Below are 25,706 nucleotides of genomic sequence, written 5' to 3'. Positions count from 1 at the left end.
AATGAATAATAATAAAATATTAAAGTTATTATTATAAAGTAAAAAATTAAATTAATAGAATAAACAATATAATTAATACATAATTTATTTCAATTTAATATATTTGATAAATTAATAAAAATATATCCAAAATAAATAATAATATAATTAATATAAATAAATAATTTATTAATAAAATTTTAATATATTTTTAATTTTTTTTATTCTAATAGACAATTAAGAATTATTATTATTATTATTAAGTAATCTATATTTGAATTTATAAATTAGAATCATCAAGGCATATATATTATTCATTATCAATTTTAATTTAAGTATTCGATATATTATTTTTAAGATTTAACTTAATTATTTATCTATAAAAAAGTATAAGGCATATGCATTTTATTTTTCTTGCATAAATTAATATACTCATATTGAGATTATATATATAACTTTTTAATAAAAGAAAAAAAAAATCTATCATCTAAGCATCTAAATTAAAATTGGAATATTTCAATTATAATTGAAATTCTATTAAAAATCTTAAAACTATATTATAAATTTAATAGATAAATAGTTTCCCATATAATGCATATCTAATTAGATTCTTATGAAATTTTATAGATTTCTATAGATATGAAATTCAAAAACTCGCTCACATATCTGCTTTAATTTAAACAATATTAAATTTGATTTGAATATTATAAATTATAAAAACTTCAAGTATATATTTATTATTCCTTTTATAAATAAATATATACAAAAATTTTATTTGTTATTATTTAATAATTCTTAAATTTATGTTTATCAATGTTTTATTTAATAAGTTTTTTTATAGTATAATTATTCATTTATATAATATTTAAATTACTCATTAAAATGTCAAATAAATTGAAGTAAACCATTAGTAAATAAATTAATTTTTTTGTCTAATTATTATTTATTTTTTATTAATTTAGTCCATAAACAGCCTGTAACATAGCGAAACTAAATAAAAGATAAAATTTTCCTTAATAGCAAAAGTTACATATATGAATATTAAAATTAAAGAAAGAAATTTTGTTGCATAAAAATCTTATTAATTTTATATAAATATCAATTCAATTTTATAATTTTAAATATTTCTTTTTAAATAATATTTTTATTTTGAATAAAATTAAAAACTATTAAAAAAATCTTTAATTTGAAAAAAGTTACTTTAATTAATTTTAATATTGAAAATAAATAAAGAAAATTTGAGGATATTTTTTATTAATTATATGATATTAGATAAATTTTATTTTAAGTAAAATATATTATAAATAAAATAATTATTCAAAACAAAAAAAAGTGTAGAGATATAATATATATGTTAATAATTAATAGCAAAATATTTAATTAATATATATATAAAATTAAATCAAATATAATTTTTTTTAATACATAAATTATATTTATTTTTAAAAAGAAATATAACTATAGATGTTATATCAATATTTGTTAGAGTGTATTTTTTGGTTTCTCAATATTTAATATGTATTTTAAAATATTATTTATTATTTAAACATTTATGATATATTTTAAATTTATGTGTTTTTTTAATAATTGTATAAAAATATACTAATTGTAATATTATGTATTATGTTTTAAATAAAAATGTAAATTTAATAAATTCGTAATAAACTAAATAATTAAAGTTTTTATAAAAACAAAATGTATGAATTTATATATATATATACTTTATAAAGGTAAATAATATAAATATTATAATATATAAATATTTAAATATTTATATATATATATATATTATAATATATTTATTTATTTATTATTTTTTAATAATTATATTATTTTCTATATTTAATTCTTATTAAAATATAAAATAATTTTAATTATTCTAGAAATATAATATATTTAAGCAAATTTTAAAATTAAATTTAATTAAAAAAAAAGCATTAAAAGTTATAAAATAATAACATTTGTATTATTCTAAAAAAACAAAAGAAATTATTATTTATATACTTTATATAAGTATCTTTGTTACAATTAAATCAAATAAAAAAATTTTAAAACTAATAAAATATGTAAAAATAATCTATACTATCCTTAATATTTTTCCTTTTATTAATATAATTTAATGCCGAAGTAACAAAAATAACGATTTTTTCCGATGTAGTAAAAAATCTTAAATAAAATCCTAATTCACTTATAACTTTAATGGTAACTCGTTTAAAAGAATGCGATAGATGTAAAATAGGTAATGAAGTCTTACATTAATACGCCGAATTAACTGACGGTATAGTCCTTACATATTTGCTTGATTGTGAAAAAATATGGGAAGTAGAATAAGATAGAGTCCGTATTCCTGCCTGTGACCCTATAAGAAGACAAGAATTACCAAATTTGACATTTTTCTAACCCGATTATAGCGAATTGGATATATATAATAAAAAGAACAAAAAAATACACAAAGATATACCGTATTAAGGTGTTTTTAGTCCTGATGCTCTTATATAAAGAACTAAGGAATTAATACCTTTTTTTTAAAAGATGTCTCTAATATGAAAGAATTGAATTAATTTTTGGATAATAAGAATATTCCAATAAAAGCTCTTCTTTTAAACGACGAAGAATATCCTCCTTTATATTTTAAATCTTTAAGCAGTGTATATAGAGGATAAGTTGATGTAAAAAGTTTTTAAAAAAATAAAGCATATATTTAATTTTTTTATTTAAAAAATAAAATAAAAATTAGTTTGCTTGTGTAGATGGTGATAATAAAAAAATAAGAAATAAATATGGAGTCAAAGATATACCAAAGTTAATTGTTTTGAAATTATAAGAGGATAATTAGAAATATTAGGTTAATATTTTTGATGGTGAATTGAACATTAGAGAAACTAAGGAATTTATTAAAAAATATACTGACGAGATTGAGTCTTCTAAAAAAAAAGATAATAAATAAAAAGGAATTTATTATGATATTAGTGAAGAAATAGAAATTTTGAATATTTAATCAAATTAAATAGGTAATATAGTGATGAAAAAAAATAAAGAAATATTAGTTTTATTATAACTATAGAAAAATAATTAATAATAAGAATCTCCTTTATTAGAGAAAATAAAAAATGATTATAAGTAAATAAAAAATAAAAACTACATTTTTATATTTTAATAAAATATATTAAAAATAGAAATATGTTCAAATATTATAAAGTAACCTGCAATAATTAAGAATGTTAATAAAATTACCCTGAAGTAACTAAATATCCTGCTATAATCGTATATACAGTTACAAATACTCGTAAAATTCAAGAATATTAATTAATATAAGATTATAAAGATAAAGACGATTTAGCCGAATTATTGTTAAATAAAGTTTCCTATGTAAATTTAAGTGAAAATGAAGCTGAAAACGATGAATAATTTAGAAAATTAATAAATGAAGGTTTAGAAAAAGATATGAAATATTCAACAGCTTTCTTTTATGATAAATATGATTTTTTCAATAAACTTACTTACTTTTTGGTTAGTTAATAATAAAGATTCAGAAAATATTTACATTTTATTAGATATGTAAATCCTCCTGAAAATGAAGTTGATAATTGGGCTATTAAAGAAATTCCTGGAATTGCTACTATTTTGGAGAATAATTAACAGAAGTAAATTTTTAGAAGGTCGCCTTACGAATAACCTGCACTGGACTTTATTAATATGGTAGATTACTACAATTAATTAGCCTTATAAAAATAAGATGAATTATTGAATAAAAACGAAATATCATAAATCAATAATTAAGAAGAATTTGATGAGAAGTGTAGCAATAATGGAGATAGACCGTGTATTATTGCAATTTTTGATATGATAAAGGAAGGGAGATTCAAATAGGATTTAGAAAAACTGTAAAAAAGTAGAAAGTTTTTTTCAGATTTAGACTATTCTTATAATTATATTGATGGTAAGTGTCATAAAGAAATTTTATAAGTTTTTAAATTAAATGAAAATAATTTAAATACTTTAGTATTTATAGATTATAAGAAAACTAAGTAATTATTATTTATATTAATATATATATATATATATATATAAATTTATATATATATTTTATATATATTTTCAATTAAATAATATATATTAATTAGATTTTTGACTTTGAAATAACCTTTTGATAGCGAGAATTTGATTTAGTTTTTTGAGTAGTTTAGAAATAAAAAAAATTATAAATAATTACTTTAATAAATAGATTTATAAATTGATTTAGATGAAAAAGATTGCGAAAAATTTAATATTTAATAAAAAGAAATTTTATAATAAGAAAAGAAAAAGAAAACATAAAATAAATATTAAGAATTATGATATTGAATATATTATATAAATAATTTCATTTTTTTTTATTCTAAAAAAATAGTATAATAATAAATTCTTTTAGATATATTTATTATTTTTAAATAAATATATATATTTTTTCATTTATCTTAATATATTCCTAATTTATTGTTAAATGCATTTATTATTTATTTAATAATTTTTCTTACTTCTACGTTATTTGATTATATACATTCTAAAATTAAAGGCATTAAAAATCCTATATGACCTTTATTATTGTTTAATAACTACACAACGGTTTATGTGAATTAATTTTAAAGTTATTATTATTCCAAAAGTGCATAATTTTATTATATTATTTAATCAAATATTATATCAGGAATACTTAAATTATAAATATTTTTAAGAAAAATAAGAAATTCTTAATTATCAAAATTTTAAATAAAAGTACTTTTTTTAAATAAAAATTAAATTTTTAATATATTTTTTTATTAATTTTAAATTATAAAAAAAAAATACTTTTCCTTAAAACATTTAATATATGTTTTCAAAATATATTAACATGTAGACAATAAAAAAGGAATAAATATCACATATTTATAAAAATTCTTTTAATCAAAAAAATTTTATTCACAAATTTAGAACAATAAGCATATACAATATTATGAAAAGTTTTAAATATCATTTTTTTATAAATAATCATTTTTTTCTATACAAATTTAATATTTTCTAACAGAAAAAAAATATAAAGTATTAGCAAATTACTCAATTAATGAATTATTTATATTAGAATTTCCACAAGTAATGATTTTTATGGCATGTTAAACAATATTTTTATGATTTTATAAATATAAATCAATATCACTATTATTTTTGAATTAAATTTATTATTATTCCAAAATATCTTATTACATAAACTTAATCAAAAGATCCAATATTTCATTAGATTTTATATCATTTATAATCATATTTAAAGATAAGTCTATAAAAGCTGAAGTTGCCTCAACCCATATAGGAGTGTTTTCTTAAGGAATATTATATACCCAAAATTTATGATAGTTATAATCAAACTTAAGCAAAATAATGCAGTAAATTAACTCTAATATATCAAAGACATATTATTTTTGGAGACTATTTTCTTAATTGATCTATTTTAAAATTAATTTAAATATTTATTTAAGCGTTTAATTATAAAAAAGATCGCATTTATCTTCTTTGAAAAATTCTTTTAAAAAACAAATAAAAATGCTTTTGTAAAAAATCTTTTTTTATTAATATTAAAGAACAATAAAATCCAAGAATTTAAAAATAAAAGAATTGTCAAATTAGCTTTATTTAAACATAATAGAAAAATTCTACTCGACTATATATGGGAAAATTATTATCTTATAAATCAAAGCAAATGTAGAAGCAATTAATTATTGAGACTAAAGCTTCTTTTATGAAAAATCATTATTAAAAATAAGATCTAATAATTCCACTAAAAGGGGAATATTTTAAAAAATCATTTACTTTGCGGTATTTATTTCGTTTGGTATAAGGGAATATAAATCATCTATTTTATCTAATATTCGAACTATTTCTTATTGGAAATCGTTTATTGTTTAAATTTAAGAATTAGTTTTTTAGATAAAAGACATGAGACATTAAACACATACTTTTACGAGATTTTATCTTTTAAAAGATATAAAGTCTTCTATTATGATAAAAAATAGTTGTATTGTTTTTATCATTAGTTCTTTTTTTGTTTGTATTTAAGTTATTTATCGGTGTGATTTAAATTCTTCGATTAATATATTATTGTTTTACAATATATTATTCTATTCTATTAATGAACCTTTTAAATATACACTCTAAGATAATCCATTATTATTTTTATGAATTTTATTAATATTTTTATCTTTTTATTAATTTTAATCTAAATCTTGTTTATTTTGATTTTCATCCTCTTTTTCTTCTTCTTCAAGTTCTTTTTAATATTCAATATTTTCAACACATTTTTATATAATTTATCCAATATTCATAATATAATAAATAACTGAATTTTCCCAATTATCAACTTCTCGTTTATCATTATTTTATTCATTTAATTATTAATATAAAGATTAAATTAATTAACTCGAAATTCTATATATAATATCATTATAAATGATATCTCTCCAAAATTTAAATGAAAAATTTCCACTGTTTTCCAATATACTAAGCGTAAAAGAACAAATCGCTTTTTCTCTAATAGAAACATTTTAATGGTTTGAAATTTAAGCAAGGCAAAAATATATATCTCTTACAAATTTATTTATATTATTGTTTTGTTATTTATTTTTAACTTTTTTTTATTATTATTGACAATAACACATTTTGTTTAATTTTGATAATAAAGTTATAAATAAATTACAGGAATTATATATTATATCATCATTAGATGTATAATTAATTATATTCTGAATACATTTTAGGCTTTGTTTTATTTCTTCTAGTGTAAACTCATTTGATTTCTGAATTAAATAAGATAAATTGGCAAAATTTCCTTTAGAAAACTCAAAATTATTATTTTATTCTATTTCTATTTCTTTTTAGTTTTCAAAAGAAAAGTTGCTTATAATTTCTAAAATAATAAGCCGTCCTTTTTCATTTAAAATATTTATATTTTATTAAAGTAAATTATAAATGTTTAAACTTATTTCTTACTTTATATCCATAAATTGTCCATTACTTAATGTTCTCCAAACTTCCAATAAAATTTCTTAATAATTGGAATTATCATTAGTATTTTCATTATTTATTTAAGAAATTTCATTATTATTATTAGAATTAGTTTGAAAAGATTAAAGGATTAATTTGCATAAAATTTTGACTGATTTTAATCTAAATTCAGTTTCTTTACACATTGAAATTGTAATAAATACACCCTTTATTTAATTCCATAAGCTATTTATTCTTTATAAATTAGCGTCTGTTATTTCATTAAGTTTATCAATAAAAAAAGTGTCCTTTTTTAATTCATTTTTTTGTTCAAGTATTTCGTATATTTTATTTTCTAATTATTTTATTATTGAAATTATTTGTTTTATATCCATGTTTGTCGTATTTTTGTAGAAGTTTATTATTTTATTTACCATTTTATTATTTTCATTCAGAAAATTTTAATTTTCACTAGTATTATTATTATTTGCAGTTTTTTCTGATTTTTAATTATCTTCACAACTATTATTATTTATATTTTTTAAAAAAACATAGAATTAAAATGAAAATTAGATTAAATTTTCCCAACTATTTTAGTGAAATCTTGAATGAAAAGTTTCATAAATATTAATAATTGTTTCAATTTAAATAATGATTGTTTATTTTTATATTTTCTCTGTACACAAAAGCTTAAAAAATTGAATAAAAATTGAAGATTTATTCATATATAAAGATATCAGGAGAATACTTTTTACATCTCGGAAAAAAAAAGATGGGTTTAATATATTATCTTTGTCCAAAAGTTACAATTATTTGAAAAGATTATATATTTATTTAGATATTTCATTAAAAAGAATTCTAAAATATTCCTCTTCTGCTTGGAATTAATTCACTTTTGTAGTCTATGAGTAATTTTAAATATTCAGTCCTGTAATTTAATTAACAGTTTTTACTAAATTTTCAACAAATAAGCTTTTTATATCTTCTATGACCTAAAAAAGTTCATTTGGGGAAATTTCTTTTTCAAAACTAGCATTTTACAAAGAGATACTACTATTGCTTATATTAGATAAAGAGTTTTTAATTATTTTATTTTTATTAATTTTTCCTGACAAAAGCACACATATATTATTTAAATTATTTAAAAATCGCAAAAAAACGCAATCTGGATTATTCTAAATATATGTTTATTGAATAAATTTTTAAAAAGTTGAAAATTTTTAAAAAACATTTTTAAAACAAAAAAAAATTTAAAGCTTTTCATAATTAATTTAATCGTCTTTTTTAAATGAAAATTTTCCAAAAATATGAAAATCATTTTATATTATTAGTATTATTTTTGTATAAAAAAATAAAATTTTATTGACTTTTTTTTCATTCTCATTATTTTTTATTATCAATTCATTTAATATATTTACGACTTAGTTTTATAAATAATTCTCTAATTCAGCGTTTTATAAAAATATTTTATCACCTTCAGAAAGCATATATTTTAAACACTCGATAATTATGTCATCTATTTAGTTAATGTCAATATTTTCGTTTAACCAATTTACTTTGGTTAATTATATTATAGAAATAAAATCTTTAAATAAACTAAAGTAATTATGTAATATAGGTTATTCCTCATATTTAAATACTTATTAAGTTAATATTTATAATATTTATTGTATGATATTCCAATTTACACTTAAAATCATGTTATTTTATTAGTTTTAGAACATTAGTAATACTATGTTTATTGCCTTTTGGTAATATTCAGGCTTTAAAACTGAAAGGATATTTGGAGTTACTAAATTGCATAGTAATTATTGGATTTTTAAGTACATTTTGGGCTTTTTTATTTCGGTCAAAATCTAATATAGAATTGTTAAAGCAAAATAAAACTAATCATATTATATAAATATTTTAAAATTTAATAGTGATTAATAAAATGCTAATAGGTTTATACATGGATTTTATTTTTTTTAAGATGTTATTTGATTTGTGAGTTTTTTTAAAGAATCTTAAGGAAATGCTAATGTTGTTTTTTCTTGATATTTTTTATGTTATTCAAATATTTAGCAATATTTTATGATTTCCTATATTTTTTATGATAAATATATAAAGGAATTAATTTTTAATTTATATATTATTTTAAATTCAAAAACGAAAATATGTTTTATATCTTTTTAAATATATATTATATATGATTTGAAGGAAACAATCGAAATTATAATGTAAAAATTTACTTCTTTAATATTTGGATATTTTTTTTTGGTATTATTGTTAAATATTTTTAATTATTCAATAATAATTTCTATCTGCCTATTATTCATTTTTTTAGTATTGTCTATTTTATTTATTTTGAAAATTAAATCAAATTAAATAATATTAATATTTTTATGTTTGGGTAATTAAAAAAATAATATTTAGTATTTTACTTTTTATTGTCAAAAACAAATAATAAAAAATAAAATAATATGTTTAAAAACCCTTAAAATTATTAAATTCAATTAATACATTTATATAAGAAATATAAAAATATAATTTATAATGTAATTTTTGTGAAAAAAGTTTAAAATTAAATGAATTTTTGCATTTACGGTCAATTTTATTGATTAATTCGGTAATTATTAACATAAAAATGCATAAAAAAACTTTGAATGTCTACACGCAATTTATAAAATTTAATGATAAATTGTGTAAAATATTCAAAAACAATAAAAAATTTCATTTTTTTTTACTATATATATACATAGGAATCTCAAAATATTTGCAATACTGATAGAATCATATGTTAAATAGAATACAAATTGCAAAAACATTCATAATATTAATTTTCACAATCTTTTTTAAAAAGATCTATCTATACTTATTTTTTATAATGAAAAGTTAATATTATATTAATATTTTTTTTATTTAATATTTACATTGTAAATATTTTGACGCTACTAGTATATAATAATTAATTAGTAATTTTATTAAAAGAAAAAAAAAGAAATAAAAATAATTACAAAAAAAAAAAATATAGAAAAAAAAAATTAATCAAAAATGTAAAGGTAATAACATAATCATGATAGTATTAAATATTCAATTGCGGCTTTTTGTTCCTCTTTTTGTGTATAAATATTTCATCCCTTTGATTTAATAAAATTTCGTTTTTAAAGTAAATAAAACTCTTCAATAGAAAAAAAAGAATTAAGAAATCATATATAAATAAATAGGTCATGATGGCAAAAATACATTAAATTTAGTTCCAAAATATACTTCTATAAATAATGCTTTCTAAACGATATATTATTAGGAAGGCTTTAAAGGCTTATATAAGGGATTTTGGTGGTCTTTTTTTGCATAATCAACGAGCAGAATATTATTTTTTACAATGTAAAAATATATTCAAAAAAAAATAATTAATAAAATGTATTTTTTAAAAAAAGATACGAAAACGTAAGAAATAGATTAGAAGAACATTCAAATACATTATAAAAAGATGTTTAAATTTTCATATCTTCAACAACTAGTGGTATTATTGCTAGTTTCATAACTACTCCTATGTGGATAATAAAAACACGTATGTTATTAAATACAAAATAAATAGATGTAAAAAATAAATTAAATATATTTTTTTTAATAAAATAAAATAGGGATTTCATAATTTAAGTAGTACAATTTCATAAATATACAATAAACATGGAATTCCTGGATTTTGGAGAGGATTAATTGTAAGCATCCCTTTATGTTTACATGGAATTATTTAAATGTCTACTTTTGAGAAGTTTATGGAAATTACCAGAAAATTTTCTGATAAAGATTATTATAATTTGAGGTCTGCTGCAGCTGGATTTGTCAGTAAATTAGTAGCAATTTTTATTACTTATCCTTTGTAAACATTTAGGACAAGAATTTAATAGAATTAATATTTTGTGGAATTAAATGGACCCAAATATAAAAGTAATATTGATGTTATTATAAAATTGTATAAATACGAAGGATTCAAAAATGCTTATAAGGGTATTAGTGCGAGTTTATTGCTAAATTTACCATCAAATTCAGTATATTTTTTTTGTTATGAAACTTCTAAAAAATTGCTGGGAATTTCTAGGGATTAAAAAGCTTTATAATAAGAAAAAATTTAATGAAAAAATAAAATCATTTTGCTTTAAACAAAAATATTTTTAAAGAAATTGAAGTTATAATTTTTTATATTTATGTATTTTATAATATTTTTACATTAGTATTTATTTTGTAAAATAAAAATATTATTTGATTATTTTATTAAAATTTTAATAAATTTTTATTAAAAAAAATGATTAAAAACTAAAAAAAGCTAATAATAAAAATATAAATTAAAAATAAAATAAATTAATAATTATATATTAATTATTAAAAATTAAATTTTCAAATGTATTTAACTTATATATATATATATATATATATATATATATTTATATCTTTTTAATTTTATAATAATAAAAAAAATATCTTTAAAAATGGAAGAATAGTTATAGACATTTTCTAAAGAACTTAATTAACATTTATAATAGGTACATTAAAAACTATAAAATGAATTAAATAATATGGAAAGTAAATGTTTCGAAAACAAAGATGTGGATTCTTTTGCATATTGTATGGAAAAAAAGTTGAAAAATTAGAAAAAGAATAAAGAAATTTAGAATTTAAAATGTCTTTCCAACAAAAAAAGATTATTGAATGCTTCTAAAGAGCTTAATAGGGAAATAAGGATATTTTAAAATGTAAAGAATCAGCAAAATAAAAAATCTAAGATTATGCTGAAGATTTTTTATATAATATTCGTTAATGAAAAAACAAAAAATATTTAAAATAAAAAATATATGTTTACTCATTTATTTTAATTAATATTTTAGCAAATTAAAAAAAGAATATTTTATATAAATTTATAGCAAGATATTTTGTTAATTACACATAATTTTTTTTCATTTTCATTTAATTATTTTTTAAAAAAATGTAGTTAAAATGATAAAATTTTGTTATTTATTTTTTCTAAAATTCTCATAATAATTTAATTTATAGTAAGAAAAAATATAAGCATAAACTTCTATAATATAATATATATTTAGTTTATTTATTTATTTATTCATTTAAAAATTAATTTCATAATCCATTTTTTTATAAAAATAAAAAAAATTAAATATTAAAACTTTCTAGAATAAATAAATTGAAATACTTATAATATAATATATTTATGTAAGTGAATAAAATATTATTTAATAATTATTTTATCTTATTTAAATAAGAATTCGAATAATTGTTAGTTAGTTATTGAAATATATATAATTTTTATTTTATTTATTATTTTAAATTTATTTTGATAATAGAAATTTTATTTTCGTTTGAAAATTTTATGTTTACTTAATGAAATCATAGTTATTGTTTTTCAACCTATTTATTTAAAATATAGGATTACTTAATTAATAATATATGATTTCCAAAATCTATTTTTATGTAACATTTAAAATAAAATATGTTTTTTATAAAATTAAAAAATAATTTATATATATAAATTAACATAATAATTATTTATTGATAAATATTTAAATATATAATTTTTTCTATATTATTTAGTTAAGAAACAAACAAAAAACATTGAAAAATTAAATATCATTTAAAAAATATTTTATGTAAGAAACTTTAAAATAATGTAAATTATTTAAAGCATCTTAAAATTTTAAAAAAGCAATTTTCTAAAAAAAAAAATTATATTTTATATATATATACAGTAAAGAATTTTAATTAATTTCAAATAAAAATAAAAATAAAAAATTATTATATGGAATTATAATTAGTTTCAAATATTAAACATAAACATAATGAAGTCTCATAAAATAAAATCAATTATAATTAAAAAGAAAATAAAAAAAATATAATTAATGAAAATAATAATATAGATAATAAGCATCTCCTATCTCAATCAATAAAAGAAAACGAAAAATCATCTTAAGAGGCAAATAATTCTGTATAAAATTAAAGTTAATAAAATTAAGATTAATAAAAAAATTTGAATAAATAAAATAAGATAATTTAAAAATTTCACATAAAATTTTAAGTCAAAAATAATTATAAACAAGATAAATAACTATTCGAGAAAATTTATAAAAAGAAGCACAAGAAGATCAGGTAGGAGGCTTTGAAGATGGCAGGGCTACCAAAGCTTTTTTTTCGCGTTTTTTATTAATTGACCAAGCAGTTTCTTTGTTTTCGTTTTTATCAGTAATAATTGCAGTTATTGAATATAGTTTAGAATTTGAAGAAAGAGATGAATAATAGGCAATAGTAATATTATGGATGACTACTATTTTAACACTTTGTAATATTATTATTTTTTTAAAAAAAAATTAATAAATAAAAATACAAGGTATGTAAATATTAACTATAGTAAGATATTAAGTAAGATTAGATTGGTTAAAATAAAGAAAAGTAGTAGGAAAAAAGGATAATATATTTAAAGCCGGATATTTAAAATATTTAATAATAGAATTAATAATAAGTATACCCCATCCAATGCCTTGGACTTGGAAAATGCGAATTTATTTTTTTAATGAACCAACCTTAAGGGAAGATGTATATTATCATTTGAATGAAATATTTACTTTATTCATGATGTTCAGGGTTCTGCTTATTATAAGGACTTTAATGATGACTTCTATTTGGTATAATAATAGAACTTAGCGTTTATGTAATTTATATGCATGTGATGCTGATTATTTATTTGTAATTAAATGTATTATGTAGATATAACCTTATTAGTTGATTTCGGCAGCTATGGGAATCTCTATTTTTTATTTTAGCTTTACTATTATGATTTGTGAGGCTCCTTTGTCTAGAGCTGATGAAAATGGGGAAATTACACCTATTAATTACTATAATTACTCAAATTGTATTTGGAATATTATTGTTACTATGACTACTGTGGGATATGGGGATTTGTTCCCAAGAACCCCTTTGGGAAGATTTTTTATTGTTATAGTTTGTATTTGGGGTGTATTTATTGTTTCTATGATGGTATTGACACTTACAGTTACTTTGGATACTAGTTCTATGGAAAATAAATCTATTGTGGTTTTGTAAAGACTAAAGTTAAGGAAAGAAATGTAAAATTATTCGGCTTTTATTATGACACTTTTTGCTAAAATTAGTCTCGATTAAAGAAAAAATTGTCTTAATCCTAAATAAAAATTAATGTTTTTTTTTAAAAAAAAATATATTATTAACATATATTTATTAAGGAAATAAATTAGATTAAGATAATATTTAAATAAATTTAAAATTATTTAAAGATAATATAGGAGTATTTAAGATGAAAATATATCGGAATAAATGGTTTAATTTTTTATTATTTTTAAATATTTGTATAATTTTTATAAGAGTAGGCATTTTAACTTTATGAAAGAGGACATATTAAATTTAATAAAAAATTAAAATAATTTAATAAAATCCAATATAGAAATAATGCGTAAATTAAAAGTGGAATAAGATATTATTGATTAGAATGTTTAAAGAATAAAAAATAATTTTTAAATGTCCTGCAAGAGTTTTACATATATTGGTGAAGAAGGAAAATAGTCCAAATAATAAAATTTAATAAATTACCGAATTGAAGAAATTCCAGAAGAAGAAAATTTAAAAGAATAAAAAAGTTTGAATTAAGATAATTGTAAAGGAAAAAATTTTAATAATAATAATTAATCATAAACAAATACATAAAAAAATAAAAATATATAATAATGTAATTTTAATAATAATAATGAATAATCATAATTATAAATTGAATGTAATTATAGTTAAATTGAACTTGAATAAAATTAGACTAACTAAAATTGGATAAGTGAAAAATAAGAAAATATAATAAATTAATTAGATTTAACTAAACATAATGATATTCACAATAATACTTTTAATAACAATCAAGAAAGTATTATGGAATGTAAATAAAAAATTGAAGAAAATAATGAAAGTTTAATGGACAATAAAATCAATACTACCATAGAAAATACAAAAAATAATGCCTTTTTAATAAAAAATGATGATAAGGTTTATAGAATAATTATAGACAGTGTATGAATATTAAATATTTTATTAAAAATTATTTTAATTTATTATTTTTTTATTTATTTAAATGCATTATTTTAATGATGTTTAAATATTACATATTATTTTATTATTAAAACATATGTTATATTTAAAATTTAATTTTTAAATAATAGACATTATTCTATTTATATAATAAAATAAAAAATTCATTCTTGTTTTTTTTTTTAAATCTTTATATTTTTTATGAAAATAAATCTTATTGTTTTTGTATATTTTAAAAATTTATCAAATAATTCTCATTAATAATGCAAAAAATATTTAAATTAAATTTAATAAATTAGAAAATAGATTCTTCTTTAAGTGCATGAACTATATTTTAACAATTGAAATATTATAAATAAAAACCTGGGTAGACAGTTTTAAATATGGATATTACTCAATATTAAAATCTATTTTAAACAAACTAGAGAGAAGAATAAATAAAAAGAATAATATTAAAAAAATAATAGAATTTATAATAATAAATTGATTAATTAACTCTAAAAAGACATATTTAATCACGGAAGATTTGAATAAATAATAATCTTTAAAATTGTAATAATTGAAGTTTTAAAATTTATATATTAAAAGTATTATGTATTTTAATAGATTTGATAATAATAAAAATTATCATATTAATTATAATGGAAATAATTAATTTAAATATATTCACACCTAAATAGTAACTAAAAGTCCTAAAAATATAATTCAATTTAAAATGTTTTTTTAGATAATATTCATAAGAGAAATAAAATATATAAATATATTAAATTAAAATAAAAATAGTATTTAAATAAAATAAATAGAAAATCTTATATTAGTTTAGATTCTTATTCCTTTTTATTAGCAAATTTAGGGATGAAAAGTTTTTAATAAAAAAAAGGGATAATTTTTAACTTTAGACAACTAACCAATAAAAAATAATTTAAAACTTAAATTCAGATTATCATTTATTAAATAAAAATTTAAAAAAAGATAGAATAAATTTCAATAAATAATTGATTTTTTTGAAACACTTAATATTATTTGACGTATAAATAATAGACTAATTTTATTTATTTTTATTTTTGTTAAAAAAAAAAAAATATTTACAAACAAATAAAAATTTTATGCAAATTTTTCTTAAAATTTATGTTTCGAAAAATAATTACCTAATTCATATTTAAAAAGAAATTATTAATAAAATAATCAAAACTCTTAAATTAGGAATTTAACTTAAAATCTAACATAAAATTTAAGGAGAAAAGCTTCTATTATTAGTTATGGGGAAATAAAACAAAAAAACATGTTTAAATTTATCTATTTTTATGATTATTATTTGAAGAATAGTATAATAAGTAAGAGCAACTAAAAATAGATATATAAGATTAATTAACTAACAATATATTGAAGGATAAACTATTATTTTATGATATTAATCCTAAATAAAATAAATATAAAAATTAAAATTATATTCAAAACAATAAACATTAACATTATGTATTAAACCTATTCCAAAATAATTAATTTTTAAATTTTTTTTTTATAAAAATAACAAAATAAAACTATTCAATTTATAAAAAAAATTTATAAATATATTTTAAAAAATACAACATTTACAAAAATCAAAAATAAAATAATAAAAAATTATATGTATTTTTTAGTTATATATTTATAATTTTATTTAATATTAAATGAAAATGTCATATGAAATTATCATATAAAATTATAAAAATTACTTAAATATAAAATATATTTAAATTTTAATAAGAAAATAATTATATTATAATAATAAATTATTTTAATATTTTATTTATAATATAAATTTTTAATAATATAAAATAAATATTTAAGTAAAATAAACTTTAATATAAATCAATTATTAACTTTTAAAGGTTATTTAATGGGTTAAATATTTTGCAATTTCTTTAATTAAGTTCTAAAGTAAATCAAATCATATTATTGTTATTTATCATTTTTTTTATTCTATTATTATTACTATTAATCCTAAACTTCAATATAATTTTTTTACTTGACCATACTTCTATGTTTATTAACAAAATTACTTTAACTAATAATAGCATTTTTTATGCATTTGCTTTTAAATAAAGTACTTTTTTAAGAAATGATTTAAGGTTAACTAACCTATTCTTTTTAGCTATTTAATTATTCAATATTTTACAATGTATTTCTTCTTAAAATTTTTTCTAAATTTTTTAATTATCTTTAAAATCCATAATTAGGGAAAATAATTATTCTTTTTCTTTTTACGAAACTAAATGCTGTTGAATAATTCCATGAATTTTTTTGCATCAAATATGCTATAACACATGTTGCACTTCGAGAAATTCCAGCTGCACAATGAACTAATACATTTCCTTTTTACAACCCATTTTCTATTTCTGAAATTACATCATTAAAATGTCTTTATATATTATAAGTTTCGCAATCTTACATATTCCATTACCTGTGTCTAATCTTTTTTTGAGGATCGTAATATAATTTCAACCCTTGAGCGACTGTAAGAACTGTATTAATACCTCTTCGAACTAATGCATCAACATCTAAGGCAGCATAATAGTCTCCTAACCATAGTTAACCTTTTTAGGTGTCTTATGCATCGACGATTAGATTCATGTTCCTGTTGAATTCGGTTTAGTTAAATTTTTTAAACATTATTTTTTATATTTTCTTTTTCTTTTTTCTTTTTTGATTTATTAAATTATAAATTTATTATTACAGTATTAAAGTAATTTTATTTTTTATTTTTAATAATAATTAATGTATTTTATTAATTTCTTGTATATATTAATAATTAAATAAAATAAATGTGTTTATTAGCATTTATAATTATAATAAAATAAATAATTTCTAATTTTTATTAATGTTTTCTAAATTTATAAATTATTTATATATGAAGAATAAAATTTTAAATAATAAAAATTAAATTTATTACTTTTTTTTAAATCTTTATTTTTTAAAACTCAATCAAACAAGCAAAAAATACAAGAAATATTGGATAGCGTTTTTTTATTTTATTGAGTTTTAAAAAAAATATATATAAAACTTAAACAGAAAAATAAGATAAAATAAATTATAAAATAAATATATTAAAAAATTAATTATATATTTTAATTTTAATATTTTATAATTATTAACTGAGTTATTTTTCTTTCTATCTTATAAAAAATAAACTTTAAAATTAAATATATAATACATTGTTAGATAAAAATAAAAGGATTGCTTAAAAATTTAAAATATAGTCTTTAAAATAGAAGTGATATAAAAGAATATCAATAATATTATATAAAAAATAAAAAAGTTAACAAAATTTTACTTTTTTACTTTTTAGAACTTAAATATTATATTTTATTTTTTTCTGGAATTTTTTGTTTTAAAAAAAACTCAATATTAAAATTAAGACGTGAAAAATATATAATGTCCTTTTTTTTAAAAAAAAAAATTACAGCAAAATAAATAAAAATCATACATTTGTATTTATTATAATTTATTTTTATTTTAAATTTTAATTTTATTTTTATAAAATAAAACTCAATATATAAATTTTAATTATTTTTAACTTTTATTTATTATAAATCATTTTTTTATTTTTTTAAAATAACTAATTAATTAATTTCTATTTATTTTTTTATTTACAATTAACTAAAATAAAATAATAGGTAAAAGAATAAATAAATAAATAAATAAAACACATTTAAACTTTCATAAAAAATGTATAATAAAACATCTGATTTAGATGGTAAAAATAAATATTCATATTTATACTAAAAACAATATAATATTAATTTAACAAAATAATAAAAAAATTAATGTAAATTAAAAGCAAAATTTATGGATAACTTAATGGATTTAAAAGAAGAATACCATTAAAATCATTTAACAGTATTTGAGCAATAATAATAAGCATTTTAAACACTACAAAAAGAATTTTATGAGAAGGTATTATAAAATAAACCAGAATGTATACATGTATTTTCAAATATGTTACCAGATCAAAGAATAAGGGTAATAAATGCCTATGACACAATGATAAAAAATCCTTAAATAATTCAATAATACCCACAAATTTACTAAAACTACACATAGACCATAATGTGGATATTTTAGCAAGCATATATAATTTAAGTGAATAATAATCAAATGCAAAAGTAATAATAAAAAATATAATAAGCAATGAGTTTAGACTTATCAGAAAAAGAATAAAAGCTATATCAAATTTTATTTTAAAATTTAAGTGGAGAATCTAATTTTAATGTATATGCAAATGTATAACCTTAAATTTTGCTTGATTTTATAAAAAGAAGTTAATTAAATTAAGTAAAATAATAATATTATAAAAACATTAAATATATATAAATTAATATATATATATATATATATATATATATATATATATATATATTTATATATTTTTATTATAAAAGTATTAAATAAGAAATATATGGCTTGAAATGATAGGTGAAAATTTAAAAAATCAAATTAATTTTTAGTAATTTTGTATGCTATGTAGAAAAATAGCCTCTATTTAAAATAAAGCTGAACTTTCTTATTATCAAATTTAAGAAATTTAATAATACATTTATTTGCCCAACTTTGAAGGAATAAACACTTTTTAAATAATTAATTAAATATAACCTTAAAATTAATTTTAAGATAATCAATAAATTTAATAACAACATTTATATAATTAATAACATTAATAAAATTAATAACTTGAATAAAGTTAATATTATTAAAATTAATATTTATAAAATTAATAAAATATATATTAATAACATTAATAAAATGATGATTTTGGAGATTTCCAAACTTAAGTTAAATAAAACAATGATTTTGGAGATTTCTAAACTTAAGTTAAACAAAACGATGATTTTGGAGATTTTGTTGATACCAAAAAAAATGCAAATTAAAATATAATAGATACAGACGAAACTCCTAAAAAAAAGTACGATGCATTCTACATGTTTGAAATAAAGCAAAAGCAAATTCATAAGAACAAAACCAGTAAATAAAATACAGATGAAAAACCTAAAAGTAATAAATCAGATGATTTTGGCAATTTCTAATACAATGTAGTCAATCCAGAACAAGTATAATAATAATAAATAAATGATGATATAAAATATTAAGATGAGTTTGGAGATTTTTAAGTAAGTTAAATTAATTAATAACATTAAGTGAATAATAATATTTAAAATTAAGATGAATTTGGAGAATTTTAGGTGAATTTTTAAAATATAAACGCTATTAACAATGTTATAGATATTTAAAGCAATTAAGTTTTATAAAAAATAAAGGGAGAAGATATTATATCATCAAATGCTTCTTAAATAAATGATTAGAAAAATATAAATTAAAATCAATAGATGACCGTATAGATTGTTAAAACACCAATAAAAGCATATGAATTAGACTGGGATGCTATTATTAATAAAAATAAAGATGAATAACAAGATAATATGTAAGATAATAGATAATAATAATAATAATAATAATAATAATAATAATAATAATAATAATAATAATAAGGACTAGTTTAAAATAATAATGATGATGATTTTGGTGATTTCGAAGAGGGAAATTAACAATAACATATATTTTAATAAAATTAATTAAATATTTAATAATAAAATTAAAACGAGCTTTTAAATCATACCGATGATTTCAAAATTACTACTAATAATAATTGTAATTTAAATATTTAAAGTAATAATGTCGCTAATTTATAAAATAATTAAATGGATAATAATAATATATAATAATAAAACATGTCTGATGATTTTGGAGATTTTAACTTAAACGATGGTATAAATAATAATTAATAATAAAAAAATAATTAAGATTTGTTTTAAGATGTATAAAATAATGTTTAAAATCTTATTCCAGAATAAGATTAATTTAACGAATTTTAATTCAATAATAATTTCCAAAGTTAGCTTTAAGAAAATATAATTTAGTAATAAAGTAATGATTTTGTTAAATAAAATTAGAATAATAATGAATTATTGGATGATTTTAATGATTTTAAAATTTCAGACAATAACAAAGTTTAATAATAATAATAAGATTTAAAATAAAATTATTAATTAAATATAAACATATAAAATAATCTTTATGAAAATAATTAATAAATTCAAAAAAATAATGATGATGATGATTTATTCGGAAATTTTGAAGGGTAATAAAATTTAGAAAATACAAATCAATATCAATAATAAGGAAAAGACATTAATCATAATCAAAATAATTTCTACTAAAATAAATAAAATTTAAATTAAAATGAAAATTTGAACAATAATATTTTGTTAAACAATGAAAACATATATTAAAGTAATTAAAAAGAGAACGAATTTTTCGGAGATATTGTTGAATAAAAAAATAATAATGAATATATATAATAAAAGACTCATGATTAAAATAAAAATAATGTTTAATAAGATAATTAATTTGATGATTTTTAATAAAAGAATTAATAAGTATATAATGGAGATAAATTCAATGAATTTTAATAAAATAATTTGAATTATTAATAGTATAATTAAAATTATGAAAATAATCAAGTTTAAAATAATTAAAATTAGGATTTATTTAATGATGATTTTGCAGATTTTTAATATAATAATAATTAACAAATATATTAAAATTAAAATAATGATATAATTAATTAATAATAAGAAACTAAAAGTGAAGAAAATGATGATTTTGGAGATTTTCATGATATTAATTAAAATAATTAATAAAAAAATTAAAATATGCAACATACAGAATATAGCACAAAAAGTGACCCAAAAATAATAAATGACTTAATTTTTACTGAAAATCCAGTAGATTTTGATGAATAATAAGATAAAAAATATAATCAAAATTAATAAAAAAATAATACTTTAGAAATTTCTTAAAAAGAGTTTTTTATAAAAAAAATATATTTATTTATATTTATTATATTTTTAGTATTTTATAATTTGAAACTAATCGAGAAGGAAGTACAACAATTGATTAAAAATAAAATAATGCTTAAATTATATAAATAAAAGATATTTAACCTTTTTAAAATAAAAAGTAAATTAAAAAAGGAATTTACTGGAGAAATGTTTTCGAAAATTAAGGAAATTATCTCCAAGATCCTAAGTTTTATGAAGATTTATTATTAGAAATAGACTCTATTGGCTTGTATACTTGTGTAGAAAGAGTATTTGCTATTCAAGAAGTAAAAATAAAATTAATGTTTTTTTTTTATTATTTAATAAAATAAATTATTTATTTTATATAAAATATAAATAATATAATTTTAAAATAGGGAATAAATTAATTATCTTAATTAAATGATAATTTAAAAAAATATAAAAGTGAATAAAACTATGATTAAGTTCTCAAAATCAAACAAGAAATATAAGAAATAAATCTCCAAAATGATTTTTAATCGGAAATAATAGGATTAGTTTATTAAATTTCTTCCTGTGATGGTAAATGCTTTGCCGAAATAATTTATAATAAAGTTTCAAAATTATAACATGCAGATATATATTGTCCTTAAGTTCAAAAAATGTACGATTTTGATGCTGATTTGGAAGATTTTGTCCGCTTTTTTATTGTATGTTAGAATATAGATAATAAATTTGACGATTTTATTTAGAAATTGTTAAAAGTACAATAGGCATGTGAGGAAGAATTTAATATTTTTAAAAATTAAATATGTCTTTTTAAGAAATTGTCATTTTAAACTTAATAAATTGTAGTAAAAATGTCTGAATTTACCGATTATATTTAAGCTTGTTAATTATTGTATTGTCATGGAAAAAGATATAGTTAAATATGCTTTTATTTGAGTGGAGATTGTATTAATTTATAATCCTTCGAAAAATACTTTAATTATGAGATAGGAAAAATTAATAAATAATTTAGTGTGGATTTAAAACTTATTGGATAACAAAGCTTTTAGGAAAATTTAAAAGAAGAAGAAAGGGAATATTTAATTAATAATATTTTAAGTAGTGAATAAAGCTTTGTTAATGCGAAAGAGTTTACTTGTAATATGTGTTTTGGAATTGCTAATCAAACTAAAGTTCATTATAGAGGATTTTTTTATCATAAATTATGCATTAATGTTTGGTTTAACAAAATCTCGACAATTATTCATTGAATATTTTTTTTTTAAATAAAAAATATATATAATTTTGAATTGTTTTTTTATTTTAAATATATAAATATTTAAAATTAATAATATTTTTTTTTTTTTTAATAATCCTTAAAATAATATACTATACAAAATATTAAGTTTTTAAAATAATTATAAAAAATAAATTTTATTATTTCTATGCTATTTATAATATCTAAAAAAAAAGTACATTTTTTCAATAAAATTTTAAGCATTATTTAATTTATCATATATATTATTTGAAAAATGTTTGTATGTAAATAGATATTCAATAAAAATTACACACAATTATTCTTTCATTAAAATAATAAAAAATATATTATTTAATATGCATAAATTAATTTACTTTTATTATTAATTTTATTTAGATTTTTTTTTTATATAAATAAATAATTAATTAACTTTTATTTTTTATATAAATAAAATTATATTATTTAAATTAAAAAAAAAATGTAGATATATTTTTTTTTTAATATAAAATCTTTTTGCTTTATAAATTTTATTAGTTTTTTTATTATTATTAAAAATTTCATTAATTTAGATATATTTTTTTTTAAAGTAATTCATATTTAGGAGGAATAATTAATATAAATTTTCTTCTTGTACTTTAATAGAAATAGTTTTTTGTTTAAATGTATATCAAATTTTTAGTTTTAATTTATTTACTATTTGATATTTAAGGTGATAATGTTTGTAATGAAGTTTATATCGATTATTAATCTATAAATAGCAATGATTTATTTTTACAACAATTTAAGTCGTTATTATTATAATCATTATATTTATTATTATTATTATTATATTTATTATTATTATTATTATTATAATTATTATTATTATTATTTTTATTATTATTTTTTTTATTATTTATTTGATTATTTTTATTGTTATTTATATAATTTTTTGTACTATTATTATCTTGATGATCTTTTTTTATATTTTTTATTTAATTAGAATACTATGTTTCTGTAATATTTTTGCCTAAGCATGCATATTTTATTTAAAGAAATTGTTTATACGTTTAATCAGATAATTCCGAAAGTTAAAAAGATAATTTTTTAGTCAAATACAATAGACAAAATGTCCACGGAAGTCTTCTTAATCGTTCTATTTTTTCAAATTTTTAATTATTTATTAAAGAAATTATATAATAAGCTAAAATTTCTATTTCTTTTTATTATCTTAAATAACAAGTTAATCAAAGTAATCTAAAATATATATACATATATATATATATATTTATATTTATATATATATACATATATATACATTATTATATTTATATATTTATATCAATTTTTTTTTACTTAAAAAGCAACAATAGTCTTATATAAATTTCTTAGATGAAAATACTTTTTAAAGAAAAATTGTATTCATAGTTTTATTGAATTATTTCTTCTAATATTTTAAAACTTAATAAATGTATAAAATAATTAAATACCTAAAAGGGAGAACAAATTAAGAATCATTTACATGTTATTTAAAATAATGTTTCATACAAATTTCATTAGCTTCTTTAAAGTTCATTTTCGAATCGCATCTAATTTTTAGTTAAGAAAATAAATATCTGAAAGCCTTTCTCATACAAAACTTAGTCATTTCTTCTTTCGTTTTTCTTAACTTTTTGAATTTTTTCACAAGTGAATTGAATATATTTAAATAACAATCTCTTTTTTCCTCAAATTATGAATCAGTTTTTATAATTTACTTTTTACTCTAAAGTAAACTCTCATCTGTATTTAAATATGTCACAATAAATTTAATAATCATCTTTATTTTTATATACTCCTTCTACTTCTCCTCACTCATCATATTTTCTTAAATTATTTTTTACTCATCATCATCTTAATAATATTAATTAAGAATGAATTCACTGTTAGTTTTTGTACTTTCCTTTTATATAATTTTTGGTGTTTCCAATTATTCTTCAGGTTTTTGTATTTTAGAAGCGAATAGAGATAGATAAGATGTTGAAGATTATTATTTTTAAATTTATTATTAATTTATGCTTTAGATGTTTATTTGGTGGGAGTTTTCATTTTGAAGAAAAATCTAGGCAGAGGAATATTGAGATTCTTGAGATTTTTTATCGGGTTAAAAGCGGGCAATTTATTGTATTTAGGAAGTTTCAGGGTTTGTTATTAGTGAAGTAGAAGTATTCATTTTTTTATTAATATTTTTTTTTATGTAAATTAATAATTTTTTATATATTTTTTTTTTTTAATATTTATGTATGTGTATTTTCTTTTTTATATTTGTGTATTATTTTTTATTTTTTATTTTATTTTTTATTTTTTATTTTATTTGCTTGGATTATTATTATGATTTTTAATATTTTATTGATGAAATAAATATTAATAATTATATTTTATTGATTTTTATTGAAATTTAATGAATTATATTTTATTTTTAATATATTTAAAAAATAAAATTTATTAATTGACAAAACACGAGAAAATAAATATAATTTTTTTTTCAACATAATTAAAAT

General features: G+C 16.2%; 4 protein-coding genes across 4 annotated transcripts, besides 39 other annotated features; 3 read left to right on the top strand and 1 right to left on the bottom strand. All coding sequences in view use genetic code 6, as the record gives it.

The window, feature by feature from the left end:
• Window positions 1-131: 131 nt before the first annotated feature.
• Window positions 132-178: a microsatellite.
• An 870-nt stretch (window positions 179-1,048) lies between these two features.
• Window positions 1,049-1,093: a microsatellite.
• Window positions 1,094-1,685: 592 nt separating this feature from the next.
• Window positions 1,686-1,778: a microsatellite.
• Window positions 1,714-1,778: a microsatellite.
• Window positions 1,752-1,793: a microsatellite.
• Window positions 1,794-2,028: 235 nt separating this feature from the next.
• On the top strand, window positions 2,029-3,041 carry IMG5_157320 (hypothetical protein). The gene is made up of 2 exons (XM_004030547.1): window positions 2,029-2,648; window positions 2,717-3,041. Exon 1 carries the CDS (start codon window positions 2,044-2,046, stop codon window positions 2,524-2,526), a length of 483 nt encoding a protein of 160 aa, XP_004030595.1. The 5' UTR covers window positions 2,029-2,043; the 3' UTR covers window positions 2,527-2,648; window positions 2,717-3,041.
• A 973-nt stretch (window positions 3,042-4,014) lies between these two features.
• Window positions 4,015-4,077: a microsatellite.
• Window positions 4,027-4,075: a microsatellite.
• Window positions 4,078-4,384: 307 nt separating the features above from the next.
• Window positions 4,385-4,427: a microsatellite.
• A 535-nt stretch (window positions 4,428-4,962) lies between these two features.
• Window positions 4,963-4,996: a microsatellite.
• Window positions 4,997-9,931: 4,935 nt separating this feature from the next.
• Window positions 9,932-9,987: a microsatellite.
• Window positions 9,935-9,995: a microsatellite.
• Window positions 9,948-9,991: a microsatellite.
• A 7-nt stretch (window positions 9,996-10,002) lies between the features above and the next one.
• IMG5_157310 (mitochondrial carrier protein, putative) lies at window positions 10,003-11,090 on the top strand (the record flags this gene model as incomplete). The annotated part of the gene is made up of 4 exons (XM_004030546.1): window positions 10,003-10,117; window positions 10,176-10,335; window positions 10,389-10,551; window positions 10,596-11,090. The coding sequence occupies 4 exons, from the start codon at window positions 10,003-10,005 to the stop codon at window positions 11,088-11,090; spliced, it is 933 nt and encodes a 310-aa protein (XP_004030594.1).
• Window positions 11,091-11,141: 51 nt separating this feature from the next.
• Window positions 11,142-11,196: a microsatellite.
• Window positions 11,197-11,220: 24 nt separating this feature from the next.
• Window positions 11,221-11,254: a microsatellite.
• Window positions 11,255-11,365: 111 nt separating this feature from the next.
• Window positions 11,366-11,402: a microsatellite.
• Window positions 11,403-12,948: 1,546 nt separating this feature from the next.
• Window positions 12,949-12,984: a microsatellite.
• Window positions 12,985-13,271: 287 nt separating this feature from the next.
• IMG5_157300 (small-conductance calcium-activated potassium channel protein, putative) lies at window positions 13,272-15,389 on the top strand (the record flags this gene model as incomplete). The annotated part of the gene is made up of 6 exons (XM_004030545.1): window positions 13,272-13,297; window positions 13,346-13,349; window positions 13,599-13,640; window positions 13,723-14,081; window positions 14,772-15,045; window positions 15,363-15,389. The coding sequence occupies 6 exons, from the start codon at window positions 13,272-13,274 to the stop codon at window positions 15,387-15,389; spliced, it is 732 nt and encodes a 243-aa protein (XP_004030593.1).
• Window positions 15,390-15,492: 103 nt separating this feature from the next.
• Window positions 15,493-15,529: a microsatellite.
• A 280-nt stretch (window positions 15,530-15,809) lies between these two features.
• Window positions 15,810-15,863: a microsatellite.
• Window positions 15,864-16,853: 990 nt separating this feature from the next.
• Window positions 16,854-16,902: a microsatellite.
• Window positions 16,872-16,914: a microsatellite.
• Window positions 16,915-17,053: 139 nt separating this feature from the next.
• IMG5_157290 (hypothetical protein) lies at window positions 17,054-17,715 on the bottom strand (the record flags this gene model as incomplete). Its single annotated transcript, XM_004030544.1, has 2 exons — window positions 17,054-17,083; window positions 17,311-17,715. The coding sequence occupies 2 exons, from the start codon at window positions 17,713-17,715 to the stop codon at window positions 17,054-17,056; spliced, it is 435 nt and encodes a 144-aa protein (XP_004030592.1).
• Window positions 17,716-19,406: 1,691 nt separating this feature from the next.
• Window positions 19,407-19,470: a microsatellite.
• Window positions 19,471-19,734: 264 nt separating this feature from the next.
• Window positions 19,735-19,789: a microsatellite.
• Window positions 19,746-19,847: a microsatellite.
• Window positions 19,756-19,819: a microsatellite.
• Window positions 19,789-19,847: a microsatellite.
• Window positions 19,840-19,942: a microsatellite.
• Window positions 19,943-20,526: 584 nt separating this feature from the next.
• Window positions 20,527-20,588: a microsatellite.
• Window positions 20,589-21,559: 971 nt separating this feature from the next.
• Window positions 21,560-21,600: a microsatellite.
• Window positions 21,601-23,976: 2,376 nt separating this feature from the next.
• Window positions 23,977-24,083: a microsatellite.
• Window positions 23,977-24,101: a microsatellite.
• Window positions 23,977-24,110: a microsatellite.
• Window positions 23,977-24,131: a microsatellite.
• Window positions 24,132-24,428: 297 nt separating this feature from the next.
• Window positions 24,429-24,486: a microsatellite.
• Window positions 24,429-24,508: a microsatellite.
• Window positions 24,442-24,508: a microsatellite.
• A 915-nt stretch (window positions 24,509-25,423) lies between these two features.
• Window positions 25,424-25,517: a microsatellite.
• Window positions 25,454-25,521: a microsatellite.
• Window positions 25,478-25,517: a microsatellite.
• Window positions 25,483-25,521: a microsatellite.
• Window positions 25,522-25,706: the final 185 nt, after the last annotated feature.

This window comes from Ichthyophthirius multifiliis (assembly GCF_000220395.1).
Source record: "Ichthyophthirius multifiliis unplaced genomic scaffold scaff_1120509251192, whole genome shotgun sequence".
Classification (NCBI taxonomy): Eukaryota; Ciliophora; class Oligohymenophorea; order Hymenostomatida; genus Ichthyophthirius; species Ichthyophthirius multifiliis.
The sequence above is the reverse complement of the archived record's forward strand: the minus strand, read 5'-3'. Positions and strand labels throughout refer to the sequence as shown.